Source organism: Pan troglodytes, chromosome 22 (genome assembly GCF_028858775.2).
Source record: "Pan troglodytes isolate AG18354 chromosome 22, NHGRI_mPanTro3-v2.0_pri, whole genome shotgun sequence".
NCBI lineage: Eukaryota > Metazoa > Chordata > Mammalia > Primates > Hominidae > Pan > Pan troglodytes.
Window position 1 is genome coordinate 42,751,845 of NC_072420.2, and position 18,311 is coordinate 42,770,155.

An 18,311-nucleotide genomic window follows, 5' to 3' on the forward strand; every position below is an offset into this window, starting at 1 on the left:
ATTCATGTCTGTTTCTGTGTTCAAATTTCCCCTTTTTGTGAGGGCACCAGCCATATTGGATTAGAACCCACCTTCACTAATTATATCTGCAGTAACCCTATTTCCAAATAAGGTCACATCTGAGGTACTGGAGGTTAGGACTTCAACATATGGATTTTAGGGGACAGAATTCAGCTTATCACAACTGGTACTGAAAGGTACTGATAGTTCCGGTTTGTAGGACTTTTACTGGGATAGTGATGGATAGATAAGTACTGTAGAGGTTCTTTGCTGAAGAGCAGAATGGTGCGTGTGTGTGGACAGTTCATTTCAGCTCTGCGGGCCTCAGTCTCCTCGTCTGTCTGACGGGGTGTCCTTCTGCTGTGTGACACTCTGATTCTGCCTTCACAGGTCACCAGTGCCCTGCAACCAATGGCCTCCACCGTCCACCACCTGCACTCAGCCCCTGGGGACGCCTCCACCACAGTGTCGCGGCTGCTACTGGGCCTGCCGCGGCCACTGCCTGTGGCCAACGTCTCCACCCTGCTGGGCGCCATTGCGAAGCGTGTCTATGAAGTGATCAGCGTCCAGGTGCAAGGTTGGGCTTCCCTCAATCCTCCCTCTGGGGAGGCTGCAGGGCGGTGCCTGAACAGCCAAAATGCAAGGTGGACGCTAAAGCCAGACCAGTCCTTTGTCTTTTAAAGGAGGTTTAAGTTCAGGAGCAAAAGAATAACTGGTTCAAGTGTGTTCATCCCACAGGTGTGGGACCCATCTTCAGCTCACCCTGTAAATTCCAAGTCCCCAAGTGCAGACCTCGAGAACTTATTTTGCCCCCCATTTCCCGCCCCTCTCCTCTTCCCTCCATCTCTCCTCGGATCCCTCTGGCCTCCTGCCCCCTCGGCAGGCTTCTCCTTCCATCCTAGTGGACACTGGAGTGCAAATCCGAGAGCCACACACAAAGAACTTGTTTCTTCAGTTCTTTGGTTTCCTAAATTTCCCTCTCGCCTCTTTCCCACCCTTGCCAAGGACATCCTTGTACTCCAAAGGCTCCTTCAGCACAATTTGTCTAAAGTTGAATTTGTATCTGGCAAAGCACATAGACGTGGCCTTGTTTCTGGGAGAAATTACCTATTCTTTGTTGTTGTTCTATGTCAGGAATTGGCAAGCCTCATCTAAAAGGGATCAGATAGTAAATATCTTTGGCTTTGCGGGCCCACGTGCTCTCTGTCTCAACGACTCAGCCCTGCTGCTGTAGTAGTCACAGACAGTCTGCAAGCAAACCCCTGGGCTCCTGTATGGCTTCCTGTACCCAAGCAGGAGGCAGCCAGGCTAGTCTGCTGCTCCCAGGGCTTTGCAGGAGGGTGGCTGCCTCGGTGAAGCCTCTTCTATGACACTGAGGAGGCACGTGACAATGCCAGGGCTCAGAGCCGTGTGAAAGCTCTAGTGATTGCATTGATCTCCCTTCAGATCCGCACATGTTCTTCAGAACCAAGCTGCATTGCTCTAGTGCCATTAAGCAAAGTGCTCGTTCTGTCATCTGCTCTGTCAATGACCTTTGGCCAGAGGTTGCAGGAGCACACCTGTGGGTGGACCAGTTGAGTTTATTATTCGAGGCAGCAAGGGAGAACCCACACCATGGAGAACCATGAGGTCTCTCAGTAAAAGATTGTTAGAAAGAACCTGTTATAGGATGTGGGTTTTGATTGGGTGGTTTGGGGAGGGTCTAGGGAAGCGTGATTTTGTTCTGAATTGAATGCCGTCAGAAAATGGAGGCAACTCCACGACTGGGAATCTCAATACATCTAAGCAAAAGAGATGGGAACAATTGCATAAAGATAAGCCATAGTTTGTAAAGAACTAATAATCACTTATTTGGGCCAAGGGAGGGGCATTAGTATTTTGTGGGTGACACATGAGCTTATCACGCTGTCTGTACTTAGACAGCATTATGAAGAGGCCCTGTCTGAGGCTGGTTGCTGTGAGATGGTTCTGTTTGGGAGGCCTGGGCCAGCCTCAGAACGTCAGGGGTGGCTCTGGGTTTCCTTGTTGGCGCAGAAAACACCCACTGATTTGCTTTACGCTTGGGGTGGGATGTTTTGGCCCCGTCTTTTCATGACCACTCAGACTCAGTCCAGCCCAGAGTGATTTGCTCACATGAGGCTGCCCGGTGAGCCAGCCGCGAGCCCTGCCTGAACGTGGGCTGCTGCTTGGATGAAGATGGCCAGCAGCTGCACAGGGCCCTCTAAGACGAGACTTCCATAGTCCCCCTTGGGATCACTGCCCAAGGCACCCCTCAACCGACGTGGCACAAATCCGTGGCACGAGTCCACAGAGGCCGTGTGTGTGCAGGTAGATGAAGATGACGAGGTAGCTGCGACTGCTGAGTGTGGGTCCTGCTCTCCTTCCCTGTAGATGTCAATGAGTGTTTCTACGAGGAGCTCAATGCCTGCTCTGGAAGGGAACTGTGCGCAAACCTGGAGGGCTCGTACCGGTGCGTCTGTCACCAGGAAGCTCCAGCCACATCTCCACGGAAGCTGAACCTGGAGTGGGAAGGTAACGGCTAGGCTCTCTCAGATGGCATGGGAATGGCTTAATTCCTGTTTGCCCCCGGAATACTCACCAGCAGTGCTTACAGCTGCAGCATTCACCCCGAGATAACTCTGCCATGAAATATCTTGCTTTTATTATTATTTTCGCATCACTCTGGTATATTGACTTTGGAAACAAAGGACACAATTCTACTTATAGCATTCTGCTTTTAGTAGTGGTATTTCCATTTACAAAATATAGTGATTCTCAATCACTGAAAATGTCAAATCCTAGAAAACAGCAGTCCCACGTGTGTTGTTAACATTGTTCTCGAACAAGTTGTTGGCCGACGATTCATTTGCTGAACCTGTTTTTCTGAAATAGATGATTCTGATGATTCAGACAGTTCTGATGTTAGTTCTGTTTAGAAGTAATTCCAAGAACAATTTTTATATTTTGTTTCCATATTGAAAATCAGTTAGATTTGCTTCAGCCCCAAAGAGCTTGTTTATGTAAAATTAAATGAGTGCCGGCAGTGAGCTGCCCTTTTTTTCTTCGAAACGGGAAAAGGGTGAAGGCATTTTTTAAAGGCTGGATGGTCTTCAGACCACAGGGACTCTTCTTGCCAAGAGGGAACGGCTGGCTAACCGGCACAGAATACACTTAGTTCTTTCAGCCATTATTGATCTTCTAGTGGGCCACCCTCGCATCTTCTTTGGCTTAGGAAATGTTGATTTAGGTGCTATTCACTGTGCTAGGTGCTGGTAATGGAAGCATGCAGAAGCAGGTCCTAATCTCTGCCTGTCTAGTGGATTGTGGAAATGGAGACATTTTGGCGCATGAAAGGGCAGGACTGAAGTCTGCACTGGAACCACGAGGATAAGCTGGGACCATCCCTAACATCGCGGGATCAGCCTGGAGAGCAGAAGAGCGGACGGGGTGTGGGGGGAAGCATGTAGATAAATGTGCCCAGGTCTGTCCCTGTTGGGAGTGGGGAGGGATGTACCAGCCAGGACTGGCACACGGGATTGGCTCTGCCATCAAGCAGCTTGGAAGAAGAAGTAACTGTGTAATCTGAAATGTAGGAAGGTGCTATAAAGACGATACTCTGAGTGCAGGAGTCTAGGGTGTGGAAGGTGGTGGAGAAAGGGATTCCGGCAACATTTTAGAGATAGAACCTCTGGAACTTATTGATTAATTCAGTGAAGAAGAGGAAAAAGGAAAGAAGACGGAATCCAGATATCTTGATTGAACAGTGGAGTAGAAGGTGTTTCCATTGGAGGGGATGGGGAAGACCCGAGCTGTTGTTATTATTGTCAATAATAGTTATAGCTGAGATGGAGTGAGTGGCGGTGCCAGGCTGCTGATTGAGTTGGACGCGTGGTGCTGGAGCACAGAGGCGGGGCTCGGCTGCACACGTGAGTCCAGGGTCACCTCCAGGTGACACTTAAACCATGGTATGGCTGAGAGAAGGGAAGAGGCCTGGGGCCTGTGGCCAGAGAACCCCAACAGTGCCAGGTCAGTGCAGGAGGAGAGGCTGCAGAGGACCTGGGTAAGGCAGGAAAACAGCTGGAAGGGCGTGCGCAGCAAGGTCAGCAAGGAAGGCTCAGCAAGCCCCAAGCGAGCAAGTGGTAAGCTGGCCGGCAAGCAGGGAGGGTACACGCATGGGTAACAGCAGGGCAGGAAAGTGCCTGTGGGAACTACGGGGATCCGGTGCAGACTTCAGGAGCGCAGAAGGGAAGCAGCCAGCAGCCCGGGTTAGGAAGACAGCTGGAGGAGAGAAAGAAGCGAGAATAGCCGAGAATCCTGCAGGGAAGCTTGACTATGAAGAGGCTGAGGGAAGGAAAGCCTGATGTGGAGGAGGCTGTGGACTCCCAGGGGGTCTCTCAAAAGACAGGCGAAGCTGATCCCGGCTCTTTCTATTCCCTGTTCCTTTCCAGGTTTTGACCTTATTGAATGCAGGGTTGAGGTTTTTTTTTTTGTTTTTTTTGTTTTTTTTAAACCTTATTTAAATCCTGCTACATGTATAATTTTATAAGCTGCTTTCTTCAGTTCCTATAATGTGTATAAAGTTTCCAAGAAGAAGCCTGGTTTTCACCATGATAATTATTGGTGGTTGAAAACTAGTGGCTTTCTAAAGCAATCATATAATATTCTTTCCCCTCACGGGAGCACTTCTGTTGCTTTCAAGAGTCTGGAACTGTAACCTTGTGACAGGGGTTACAGGGAATCTCTTTATATCCAATTTGAATTCGTTAGTCATTTAATTTGCATGTTCTTTTTCCTTAAAAGGGACTCAACAGTGAGGACCGTCCCTTTGTTCACAATAACACCACAGCTGGCAGTTGCCCGCACTTCACGCGCTCTGGGCTCTGCTCTGAGCACTCTGTGGGTATTGCTTCGTTTAAATTCTTAGAATAACCCCAAGAGGCAACTACTCTCCTTAAGCTCATTTTTTTTCAGAAGAGGAAATTGAGGGAGACGAAGGTGATTTTCTTGCATAAGATCCCAAGGCTGGTGCTCTGAAGACGCACATGAACCAGCTGTTCACGACTCCCTGCCGCCCCCGTGTCCCAAGGCCGTCTTCCCTAGGAGCCCTCTGGCGGGGACCTGCCTGAGAGTGTGATGGCCTCTCCCCTGCCCTCGGGGGCTGCCTTTTGTCCCAGTGCACTCAGGAAGACCGCCATGCCCTTTCCAACCTTCATGAGTGCTTAGGACCAAGAGTTGGGTAGAGCTCCAGAAGAGTTGAATTATTTTATTTGGCGTTCTAGAACCCAACTAGGAAAAGGAGTCTAAGGTTCTGGTTTATTTATTTATTTAATTAATTTTATTTTTTGTTTTTTATAGAGACAGGGTCTTACTCTGTCACCCAGGCTGGAGTGCAGTGGCGTGATCACCGGTCACTGCAGCCTCCAGCTCCCAGGCTCCAATCTCAGCCTCTGGAGTAGCTGAGACCACAGGCATGCACCACCACAGCCATGCGCCACCACAGCTGGCTCATTTTAAAATTTTTTTGTAGAGACGAGGTCTCACTGAGTAGCCCAGGCTGTTCTCAAGCTCCCAGCCTCAAGAGATCCTTCCTCCTTGGCCTCTCAAAGCGCTGGGATTGCAGGCAGGAGACCCCGTGTTCAGCCTAAGATTCCGATTGGCTCTTCTCGTTGTCCTGTGGGCGAGGAGTGGGGGGAGTGGACCAGTTCCCAGAGCCAGCTGTGGATGTGGCGGGCTCCAGGGTCAGATCTTCCCCCCATCACCAGGAACATTCCCCTCCTATCAGAATGAGGCTGTGTGGGGAGAGCGGACTTGCCTTCCACCCACTGGCAGATGAATCCCTGGTGCCCCGCAAAGAGCAGGCACTCCACAAACGTTTCCTGGATCAATCACGGAAAGAGAGGTTTTCACAGTGGTCATCCCCGGGGTCTCCAGGTATTAAAAATTTCCAGCCCAGCTCTGCCAGCAAAACACTGAGAACTCTCCTGTACCCTGCAGCACGTGGCCTTGAGATCCACTTAGAACTTCGCGCCGCGTCCACACCCCACGGCACCCCACTAAGCTCTGCAGTGAACTGTCTATAGATTCCTGCTCTGTGGCTTCCAGGGTGAGAATCCTGTCCCTTTCGTGAGCACAGAAGGTTGGAAAACAGGTATTTTCCGAATAGTTATTTTTACCCTGGTCAGTCATCTGGAAAAATATTAGATTCTATTTACGGTTAGGTTTGTTGGCAGTCACACTCTGCCGTGTTGCTTGGCACAGTGAACTGCCAGATTGCGTCAGGATACAGGGCCGCTCGAGCGACCGCCAAACACAAACAGGGGAGGCTGTGCGGCCCCAGCTTCACTTCTAATAGGGCAGGACACATTAATCCAGTGTTTCCAGATCAGCAGTTTAGAGTGAATTCCAATTGCATATTGCTAAGGGAAACAGCATCCCCGGCACCTTCCCTGCTGAACCAGAGATGAGTCACGGCTGCCCGGGAAGAAACAAGGGCCAGACTGTCAGACGTGGAGAACCCAGGGTGCTTTAGCCAGATGGAGGCAAAGTTCTGAACTTGTGTTCCTAGCTGTGGATGGGGAGGGCTGTGGAGCAAGGGCTCTGGGGCCTGAAGTTAAGATTATCCGCATTGCCGTGGCCTTGGGTCATACAAACCCAGAGTCAAGAGCATCATTTTCTAGGGCCACATTTAAGGGGGACACTGAAAAGGGTCCCCATTTAAGGGTAACCAAAGGAGGGTATCCTGTCTAATGAAAAACCAAAAACCAAGTTATAGGGGCCTACCCTGGAAGAGAGGAGTCAGGGGTAGAAGGAAGATTTCTAGTTTTAAAATACCCCCAAGGTCTGTCCAACAGAAGAGAGATTGGCCTTAGCACGTTAGAAGTTGGTTGGTTGGTTTTACAACACAAAGAAAACTCTCCAAGCTGTGCTGTCCAGCCACGGGAACAGCTGCTGTGAAATTTCGTTAAAGAAGGGTTGGGAGATATGTAAGTTTCCCGGGTTTCCCTAACAAAGGCCCGTGAACTGGGTGGCTTCAAACAAGAGAAATGTATCCTCTCACAGTTCTGAGGACCAGAAATTTGAAATAGTTACCACTGGGCCTAAATCAGGTTGCCAGCAGGGCTGTGCTCCCAGGAGGCTCTGGGAGAATCCATTCCTTGCCTCTCTGCCCTCTGGTGGCTGCCGGCATTCCTTGGCTTGTGGCTGCATCACTCCTTTGTTTTCTTCTGCTGTTTGTTTTTTTTTGTTTTGTTTTTTTTTTTTTTTGAGACAGGGTCTTGCTCTGTCACTCAGGCTGAAGTACAGTAGCACAGTCTCGGCTCACTGCAGCCTCCACCTCCCGGGTTCAATTGATCCTCCTAGCTCAGCCCCCCAAGTAGCTGGGACTATAGGCACACATCACTACGTCTGGCTAATGTTTGTGTTTTTTGTAAAGATAGGGTCTTGCTATATTGCCCAGGCTGGTTTCAAACTCCTGGGCTCAAGCCATCCGCCCACTTTGGCCTCCCAAAGTTCTGGGATTACAGATGTGAGCCACCACGCCCAGCCCTACTCCATCTTCAAGGTCAACATCTTTGTTTTTTCTCTATTCCAGCTTCATACCGCCTTCTCCTTTGTGTGTGTGTGTGTGTGTGTGTCTGTGTACAAATCTCCCCTGATTCTCTTTTATAAGGACACTTCTGATTGCATTTAGGGTGTACCTGGGAAATCCAGGATTATCTTTCCATCTGAAGATACTTCACTGAATCACATCTGCAAAGATTCCTTTTCCAAATAAGGTCACAGTGCTAGGTTGCAGGGATTAGGACTTGATATCTTTGAAGCTCATTATTCAGCCTACTACTGGTGATAGGAAAGCTTAGTAGTAAGGCAAGTGAATTTTGCTATTTCCTATTGTTCAGCTTTGCCATTTACTACCTACTTGACCTTTCTAGGCCTCAGTTTTGTCCTCTGTAAAATGGGGATCCTAGAAGAACCTATTACCTGGGATTGCTGTAAGGACTAAATAGGATAACATGGCTGGTGCACACAGCACCCAGGAAACATTACCTGTAACCATGTCGCTGATAGCTTGGCTGGTTTGTGACATGGATGTCATGGGAGGGAGTAGTGCAAGGGGCTCACACCAGGGAGTTAATTTATAGCTCCCTGCAAGTTCCTACCGTTGCATAATGCATGCTGTGTTAGCTTGGACACTGTGGACCTTAACTCATCATTGTTCCCTCAGTGTTTATGGCGATGCTGGGTGCATAGTAGATGCTCAATTAAAAAAAAATTGAGCCATAAGAAATTGGTGCCCTTATTGGTCAAATATGGACAATTCCAAATGCTTCAAGGTAACACACTGGAGAAAGGGCCACACAGATATTGGATGGGAACATTGTCCTCAGGGATAATGCATTTCTTTGGATTAGATTAGATTCTTTTTCCCCAAATGCTCACAATCTCTCTTAGTTGCAAAAGTCACTGACGGCAGCTTCTGCAGATGCCTCGGAGGGTTTCATAGCATTTGAAATGCCAGGTTTGCAGGTCCCCCATCCAGTGATCCAAAAACCCCCTGGCATCTTAATTTAAAGAGTAAATATACTTATTAAAAGAGGTAAAGCATGCATTGCCAGCCCCGTACCCTTTGAGACTTCTTTCCAAACACCATTCCTCTGCGTTCTTTTCTAATAAGTACGGGTGCCCTTTTAATTTTAACTCCGCTCCGTTCAGAAGCACTCCTTATAGAATGCGTTTTTAAATGGCCTGTAATCTGGGTGGGCCATCTGTTGTCCCACCCATGTGCTCTCTCGCTCTGCGTCAAGTTTGATATCTGAATGGCAACAAGGAGGCAAGGTTGGAGCCCTGGGTGTGGGTTGGAGGCTGCTGTTATAGCTGCTGCGCCTGCTCGTGGCCGCCCCACTTTCCTGTTTGCAGGGCGTTTTGCTGTCACACCATCCTCCACCAACGTGGATTAAAAAAATGCTTGGGGCTGTGTCCTGACTGTACAAAAATAGAACAGTCAGTGCTTTTAGCAGACTTTTTGGAAAAGAAATTGTAGCCCTTCCTTCCTTTTTCAGTGAGACATATGTTCCCAAGGAACAGACTTTAAGAAGCTGGGTGGTTGTTAGAAGGCCAGGCAGTGAGTGGGGGGTCTTTTTGATTCCAGGGTTCTGGTGACCCTGGAGACGGGGGTGCCACCCACAATCTCAGGTCCCAAGCTTTGGGCCACCCTCAGTTGAAGCATTTCTGCTTTTCTTGCCACTAAAGAAAATATCATAAAGAATGAATCCATGTCTGTTTCTCTGACCAGTATGCCGAAAATCACTGGACAAACCTGTAAAAAGTATAGATGCGTCTTTTAAAAAACTACATTCTACCCCACATCCTAGAAGTGTTATTAGGACACATCAGAATTTGGATGGATGTCACTGGTCCTGTCCGAGTGAAGCCTGTCCAGATTCCAGTAACAGATGCTCATCTGCTGGGAGGTGGAGCGGCAGGTTCTCAGTGAGGGAGCTCACCTACACAGGGACCAAGATTGAAAAGAGGCAGCTCAGTCTCAGATTGGAAGGAGGAGATAGCAGGGCTATGTCGCGTGGTGGTGACTGGGCACTAAATTGGATTCTGAGCCTCTCAGCAGCCAAGGCGAAAAGGGAAATGAGTTGGATAGTGTTGGGTTTTTTTGTTTTGGGTTGTTTTGTTTTTTGTTATTGGGAGAAAGCAGGCACATGTGTCTAAAAACAGAATTCTTTTCATGATACTAGAAAGCATATATCCTACCAGTCCTTACAGAAAAGGCTTTGGGAAGCCACACATTATAAAATTATTATTTTCTTTACCATGGTTTTGCAAAATATATTTTTAAAAGTTCTTTGTTGCTTATTTTTATAGAGCTTAAATTCTGATGTGAAAATTTTGGTGCGTAGACTGGGGGCCGTCTACTTTTTATATAATTCTTACTGCCCAGACACTTGCTGTACAGCCAGAATGTTTTTAACCAAAAAAGAGCTTCAATGCTATTTGAGCACTAGAATATATATAGGTTGGTACATCAGAGCTTTGCTCTCTGAGGCATGGATTTCAATAGGAAAGCATAAAAAGGGCAATAAAGGAAGCTCAGCCTGATTTCTGAGTCCGGCTTCCTGATGAGGCCATTGTTTACGGCGTGATGAGTCAGCCCAGTGCAGAAGTTCTCGTGCAAATGATCAAGTGCTCATCATGAATCAGAGCAGCCCAGGGCCTCAGGAGAGGCTGGCAAGGCAGTATTTGTAGATGTGGCACAGAAACCTTACACTGTCGTGGCCATTGCTACAAATGTTTTCTGTACAATGACTGTATACAGGTCCCCAGAGAGACTGTTCTGACTTTCTAGTAACCACCAATTCTGGATCCCAGAGAGCCCCACGACTCAATGCTGTTCACTGTGTAGACAGAGGCACACTTGGATGACTCCCACCCTCTAACTTGGCTCAGTGATAGAGAGGCTGGGATTTCAACTTCAGACCTCTTGCTTCTCCATTTCATCTCAAATATCCCCATCACCTAATGCAATCCTGAGCTACCTTCCAAAATTACTCAGAAGCCTAGAGAGAGAGAAGATTGATACCTCTGTTTTGAATGAATGGGTTTCGTTTATTATTGGAAAAAAAAACAGCAAGTGGGTCAGGCATGGTGGTGCACACCTGTAATCCCAGCACTTTGGGAGGCTGAGGCGGGTGGATCACGAGGTCAGGAGTTCAAGACCATCCTGGCCAACATGGTGAAACCCCGTCTCTACTAAAAATACAAAAAATTAGCCGGGCGTGGTGGCGAGTGCCTGTAATCCCAGCTACTCGGGAGGCTGAGGCAGAGAATTGCTTGAACCCGGGAGGCAGAGGTTGCAGTGAGCCGAGATCGCACCACTGCACTCCAGCCTGGGTGACAGAGTGAGACTCTGTCTCAAAACAAAAAACAAAAAATAGCCAGTGCTGTCCTGGATGGGTCAACTTGATCAATACATCGGTGAGAACCAAGTTGAGATGAGGCTGTGTTACCTGCTTCAGAAGATAAAGCCGCCCTCACTGACCCTTTGCTCATCTTCTCTGTCTGTGCTTTCGTAGATTGTCCTCCAGTCAGTGACTACGTGGTCCTCAACGTCACCAGTGACAGTTTTCAAGTATCCTGGCGTTTAAATTCTACACAGAACCACACTTTCCATGTCCGGGTTTACCGGGGTATGGAGTTGCTCAGGAGCGCCAGGACACAGAGCCAGGCACTGGCGGTGGCTGGGCTGGAGGCTGGAGTGCTGTACAGGGTGAAGACCAGCTACCAGGGGTGCGGGGCCGACGTCTCCACCACGCTGACCGTCAAAACCAGTAAGGCCCCCAGTCAGAGACCCACGTTAGCTTGCGAGCTTGTCTTTCTATCCCAGGTCCGTGGCCCTAGCATGTCACGTTCTTCTTCCTATAACCAGGGCACCAGAAGTCACTGACCGCCCTGCACTTCCTCCCTCCCCTCCCAGTCATCCCACTGCCTGCCCGGCATTGCACCGGCCCGCTGGTGCCTTCACTGGCTCCCTCGCTTCCCTACATGTCGTCCTGTTAGGGGTTCACTCTGCCGTGTGAGGGGACAACATGTGGACTCAGAAGCACCAATAAAGCATCAGCTAGGGTGAAGCAAAGGAATAAAATAATAATAATAAAGCAGAAGGCGGCAGCTCCTGGCAGGCAGATCCGGACCCTGCCCGCTTACCCAGCAGCACTGAAGCCGTCTAAGTTCCCTCCCTGAGAGGGGGGCATCGCTGACGTTTTCACGCCTTGCTTCCCTCATGATGCATGTAAAGCGAATGCCATGCCCACCACATTGGTGCTGGGACAAAACGTTTTTTCTTTTTGAGACAGGGTCTCGCTCTGTCACCCAGGCTGGAGTGTAGTGGTATGATCACAGCTCGCTGCAGCCTCGACCCCCTGGACTCAAGTGATCCTGCCACCTCAGCCTCCCTAGTAGCTGGGACCACAGGCACACACCACCACACCAGGCTACATTTTTTATTTTTCATACGGATGGAGTCTTCCATGTTGCTCAGGCTGGTGTCAAACTCCTGGGCTCAAGTGATCTCAGGAGGCAACTTTTGTCTCCAAAACACACACGACGCACACATGAACTTGGGACTTGTGTCAGGAAGGCAGCCGGTGTGGCCCATCTGGGTCTGTCCCGGGCAGCCCGCTTGGCTCTGCCCGTGTCTTGCTCCCCACTTGCCTGGTGCCCAGTGGTGCCTAGACTTGGTCAGATGAGGCCTGGCTGGTGGAAGTTTTCCCCCAGGCTGGCATCTGTGGCTGTGGGGTGTGAATGTGGGGTTGCTGGAGCTCCATTCTGGTTCTGGGTTCCGATGTGTGTCCCTGACGTAGAGCCAGTGGGAGCCCTGGGCTGTGGGCTTTGGGCTTCATGTCTCAGCAGAGCGTACAGAGCATACAAGTTGCTGCATGAAGACCATACTGGGGCCTTTCTCACTCACAGGGGTTAATGCTAGTGACAGTGAGTGGTGGTGGAGAATGAATGGCGGAATGAGCGACCTTCTGTGGCTCAGCCCTACACCCTTTTCAAACTGATTTGGGGCGGACCTCAAGCTAAGTCCTCATAGCAGCCAGCACGGGCATCCAGAAAGCCCTCAAGCACCCCGGCCACCCTCGACACAAGCCCTGCACTGTGCACGCGGCATCCCGTTCCAAGCCGACTCCACCTCATCTGCTCATTTCATTTCCAAAGTAGCCAGGACTGAGGGGAGGAACACTCTTTTCCCTTTTTGGAAACTGAGGCCTGAGAGGCAGTTCCATTACAGAACCATCCTCCAGGGTGCAAAATTGATCTCTATTGGGAAATGCAATAGGAACTTGCAGCTCCCTCCCCACCCCAGCAACCCCGTGCCCTCCTCACCCTCCCCACCCACCAACCCCGTGCCCTCCTCACCATCCCCACCCCACCAACCCCGTGCCCTCCTCACCCTCCCCACCCCACCAACCCCGTGCCCTCCTCACCCTCCCCACCCACCAGCCCCGTGCCCTCCTCACCCTCCCCACCCCAGCAACCCCGTGCCCTCCTCACCCTCCCCACCCCAGCAACCCCGTGCCCTCCTCACCCTCCCCACCCCAGCAACCCCGTGCCCTCACCCTCCCCACCCCAGCAACCCCGTGCCCTCACCCTCCCCACCCCACCAACCCCGTGCCCTCACCCTCCCCACCAACCCCGTGCCCTCACCCTCCCCACCCACCAGCCCCGTGCCCTCCTCACTCTCCCCACCCCACCAACCCCGTGCCCTCCTCACCCTCCCCACCCCAGCAACCCTGTGCCCTCCTAACCCTTCCCACCCCACCAACCCCGTGCGCTCCTCACCCTCCCCACCCACCAACCCCATGCCCTCACCCTCCCCACCCACCAACCCCGTGCCTTCAGGAAAAAAAATACCTGCATTCCAATGTCAGGCACAGATAATTTGGAAGACTCTAGAAGACTCTTGAATTACCAACCTATTCCACTTCCCAGCCTTGATTTTCTTTCCTTTTCCAGATTATAAAAATGCCCTTTTTTTGTAGAGCCCTTTTTTAAGGAGCCCAATTTGCTTTAAAGGCCTTGTCTAATTCCACCTTGTCATGAGCCTGTGACGCCGGGAGGCAGCAGGGCAGCTGTTACGGTGGCAGCTGATGCCCAGAGCCTCCAGGGAGTCCAATTCCCAGGGCCCTGGAGGAAGCCGCCAGTCCACGGGGCTCTGTGATACGTCGGGGCCTGAGAATCGGAGGCCACATGGAGTGCTCCTCCCTCTTGCTAAGATGGGAGATTCACAGGGGCCCCAATTGGGAAATATACAATATATAACATTGGTGGCATTTCTGTGGCCTTAAGTGTGGTGTGCATAGGTGACACACTCTGATGGCCCGTAGCTTGCCAGCTGGGAGAGAGCCAGGGTGTGGCACAGCTGCGGGTGGCTGTTAGATAACTAGAGAAACGTGCAGAATTGCCGCCGACCTGCTCCTGTGCCCGCCGACGCTTGGGTTGTGCATGTTGGGTTTCCTTTCAGTAATGAAAGATGAATATTCCCGTGTCCCATCTTGAAGCTTTTTTCCATCTTTGCTTATGCCCCAAAATAACGCAACCTCCCTTGTAAGTAAGCAACCCTACCATTTTGACTGGCAGAGTACGTTCTTGAGAAGTTGGACTTTCAGAGCTAAATTCTGGAACCTCCCGGGCAGGTTGGAACCCATTGGTCACCCTGATGTTGGGGGCCTGAGTAAGAGCCTCGTGTGAGTACCTGCTGGGCCCTGTGGTTGTGAATAGGGCAAAGGAAAGCAGCAGCCACCCCACGGGAAAGGACCCTCCATGCTCTGGTTGAATCCCAGTTCCCGTGGGTACGGGCTGTGTGTGACGTTTGTACCTCCTTCCTGGGATGTCTCTGCCCTGGACATAAAAGTGTTTGTTTATTCTCTCATTTCTTACATTTATTTCCCCCAATTAGGATACCTCAATCTAAGATTCATGCCTCAATCTATTAAAAAAAATTATCCACCAAAGAGTAGGCTTCATGGAAAACATTAACAGACAAGTGTGTGACTTTTGACCACAGGCTAATTTGTTTCACTGTCTGTCTCAGATGCCCAGGTATTTGAAGTCACAATAAAGATTGTAAACCACAACCTGACGGAGAAGTTACTCAACCGCAGCAGCGTGGAGTACCAGGACTTTTCTAGACAACTGCTTCACGAGGTAAAGCCACAATGCAGACAGAAATCTTTTCTTGGGTGTTCTGAGTGAAGACATCAAACACAAGCAGTTAATTCCTGCCCAGCTCTTCCTCTGGGATTGTGGCAAAAATACATGTTACTGCAGCTTCAGGGGAGGCCAAACCCAAATCGCACAGTGATTAGTCAAAAGCTTTCCCCCTGCTTTTATGGGGTACTTAATCCAGATACTGGGCCAATCCATCTTTAAAATATGTGCCTTTATTCAAATGGTGTACACCACTTAATCCTACTGTTGGATTTTCTGTGGAACCTTCTGTCTGAGGGCCCTGGCTTCCAGCTATGGGGTAGCTTCATTAGTGAAGCATTTACCAACAATCATGGCATCCATTTCTCCCTCGTGACTAAAGGGAGACATCAGCAGACAGCCAGGGAGAAGCAAGCCAGTGGGAAGCACCATCTATCCACAGATGGTGTATTGGAGGGAGAAGTGACTTCCTAAACTGCCAAGAATCACATAAAGTCTGAGGTTTTACCCTCCCTGCAAACTAACAAGTGAGTCTGCCACAGTTTCATGGATGCTGGCAGAAGACACGAGACTCCTGGGCCAGAGACAGAAGACTGTATTACTCACAGCACAGCAGGCAGCATGCGTGTGCTGCTGTGCCGGTTCCCCTTCCTGCACCCAAGTCCCACAGAGGTGATGCAGAGGGGACCAGGGGCATGAAGCACACAAAGTGGGTCTGCACCTGAGCTGAGGAACCCCAACTCTAGGGAACCTGAATCTTTTATAATGGGTGCAAGCACTGGCTCCAGAAGGAGACATTATCTGTTACATCAGACAGTAACAAACCTGCCCTTTGCTCTGGAGGGAGCCACTATCTCTCCCTCCCAAGGCTGTTCACTATGCAAACATCCTTGGAAAGATATTCTGGAACAAAAGGGCAGTTAGTGCATCTACTTGCAAGATGTGTAGAAATGCCAGAGACCCACAGAGTGTTGCTTCCCAACATTCGCCTGGAGGGGGAATCTGGTTTTCAATGTTTTCAGAGAATTCCCTCCCTTTTTAAATGTTAACTCACTTGTGTGTGCAAGTATGGGTTGGCACAAAGGCGGGGAACCAGGCTGGTATCTCCCTTGCTTGGGCATGGGTAGCCCTAAGCACCTGGCTCTGTGTGCGTGTTTTGTGTGGGATACAGCCTAGTAAGAGGGGGGACAGCTCCAAATAGCCATAGGCATTGTTCCTTGGTGGGGCCTCTCCATCTATCAATCCATCTATCAATCAATCAGTCTTTCTCACACACTCACACAAATGACCTTCGCACCAGTTTTCAGGACACTCAGAGGGGATTGTCCATCTGATGCTCCACAACTGGGAGCTTGATTGCAGTGGTCACTGTGAGTCCCCAGCACACACCAGGCCAGGCCTGGCTGTCCCAGGGAAAGCCCAGCTAAGGTGCTGTGAACAGACTTCTCTGCGTGCTCTGAGAGGTCGGTCGTCAGGTGCCTCCTCTTGATTGTAGAGGAGAGAAATGGCTCCAAGCACCATCCATTGGTCACACCTGGAACCCTGCTTAATGGTCATTAAGACGTTGATGGATGTCTGCTGTTGCCTCTTCTTGGCTAGGTCGAGAGCTCCTTCCCACCGGCGGTGTCTGACTTGTACCGGAGTGGGAAGCTGAGAATGCAGATTGTGTCTCTCCAGGCGGGAAGCGTGGTCGTGAGGCTCAAGCTCACCGTGCAGGACCCCGGGTTTCCCATGGGCATCTCCACGCTGGCTCCCTTACTCCAGCCCCTGTTGGCAAGCACAGTGTTCCAGATTGACTGGCAGGGGACACGCGTGCAAGGTATGGCCCGGCCACCCGCCCTGCTGCCTGGTGTCCTCCAGCTCAGAAATCCTCTTGGTGACTTTATTTGAGTCAGTCTTTCCTTTATTTCAAAGGGTAAAGAAATGCAAATCCTTATTCTATCTTCCTCCACCGGAACCAGGGGCCAGGGCAGTAGCCCTGAATAACTAGCTCACCTGTGTCTCATTGGTCAGCCCAGGACACTGAGTGAAACGGGGCTGGAAGGTCCTCTCGGGGGAAAGGGACAGGAGTTCACTGTGTCTGTCGTCAGGGCCCCCCAGCACTTCTGGGCAGCGGGACAACTGCCCACCTGTGGGTCTATTTCTTTTCTTTTTTTCTTTTTTTTCTTTTTCTTTTCTTTTCTTTTTTTTTTAAGACAGAGTTTCGCTCTTGTTGCCCAGGCTGGAGTGCAATGGCACAATCTCGGCTCACTGCAACCTCCGCCTCCTAGGTTAAAGTGATTCTCCTGCCTCAGCCTCTCCAGTAGCTGGGATTATAGGCGCCTGCCACCACGCCTGGCTAATTTTTGTATTTTAAGTAGAGACAGGGTTTTACCGTGTTGGTCAGGCTGGTCTCGAACTCCTGACCTCAGGTGATCCACCTGCCTCAGCCTCCCAAGGTGCTGGAATTACAGGCGTGAGCCACCGTGCCCGGCCTCTGTGGGTCTATTTCATTATGCTGTGTGTTATTTCATTTTACTTGGTGTTGCCTTGAAGCAGGAGGTCATGGACACAGGACAGACACAAAGACAGAGACAGAGAGATAAAGAGAGAGACAGAAAGGCACGGAGACCAGGTTCTTGCTGTCCTACAGCAGGCACGGACTTCTCTCCTGGCTGTGAGGGCACACACAGTCTCTAGATCCACAAGCTCCAGTTTTGGGCTCAATCTGTGGAGTGGGCACCTCTCTGGTCGTCTCCTGGGGTGCTGGGTCTTGGAGCTCAGCCACATGCTGGCTTCCTGTCCCAACCTTCCCCCAGCAGGAGGTGCCGGGAAGAACTGGGTTGGGTGTGGGGACTTCTACTCTTTGAAGTCATGCCTGGAAACCTCAGCCTGGGGTTACTCTGTTCACTTGGCACTCCCTAAGGATGGAGATACTACAGTGGCCCCTGTACCTGGTAAGATCCCGCCTAGCTGGGCTGCAGGGTAGGGCCTGAGGTTGGGGTCCACAGGGTATGCCCCCAGCAGGGTCCTCAGTGTGTGACCCCGTGATCCAACCTTCAGGTGGATCCAGCCTTCAGGTGGATGCCACCCAGCCTGCCCTCCACACCTCCCTGCCTCCCTCCTCCCATCCTCTGGGACTAGGGCTCAGGCGATTCCAGATCCCTGCCAAATGAGAACCTTGGCAGCAGGGATGTCGTGGGTAGAATGGTGGCCCCCTCCAAAAAGATATGTTCACCTGGGACTTCAGAATGTGACCTTATTTAGAATAAGGGTGTTTGCAGACACGATTAAGTTAAGGGTGTCAAGATGAGGTCCTCCTGCCGTTGGATTTGGGTGGGCCTGAAGTTCAGTGACAAGTGTTCTTATACGAGACAAGAGGAGAGACACAGACACAGAGGCCAAGATTGGAGTGATGCAGCCACAAGCCAAAGGACTCCTGGAGCCACAAGATAAGACACTGGAAGAGGCCTGGGAAAGCCCCTTTCCTGGAGCCCCAGAGGGAGGGCAGCCCTGCTGACACCTGGAGTTTGGACTTCGCCTCCGGAACGGCAGGAATACATCTGTGCTGTTTCAGGCCCCCCAGCTGGTGTGTTTGTGATGGCAGCCACAGG

At 50.7% G+C, this 18,311-nt stretch overlaps 1 protein-coding gene across 3 annotated transcripts in view; it reads left to right on the forward strand.

Annotated features, from left to right (window-relative positions):
- Nucleotides 1–18,311, forward strand: part of UMODL1 (uromodulin like 1) — a 72,490-nt gene that overhangs the window by 16,373 nt on the left and 37,806 nt on the right. For 2 of the 3 annotated variants that reach the window (XM_016938574.4, XM_063803697.1), the window contains 5 exons: nt 391–577; nt 2,392–2,532; nt 11,082–11,336; nt 14,603–14,715; nt 16,318–16,537. In XM_016938574.4, the coding sequence (XP_016794063.3) occupies nt 391–577; nt 2,392–2,532; nt 11,082–11,336; nt 14,603–14,715; nt 16,318–16,537 (916 nt within the window). Of the gene's footprint in view, nt 1–390; nt 578–2,391; nt 2,533–3,938; nt 4,140–11,081; nt 11,337–14,602; nt 14,716–16,317; nt 16,538–18,311 lie in introns of those variants that run through there. The other variant, XM_054675321.2, reaches the window with a different exon arrangement.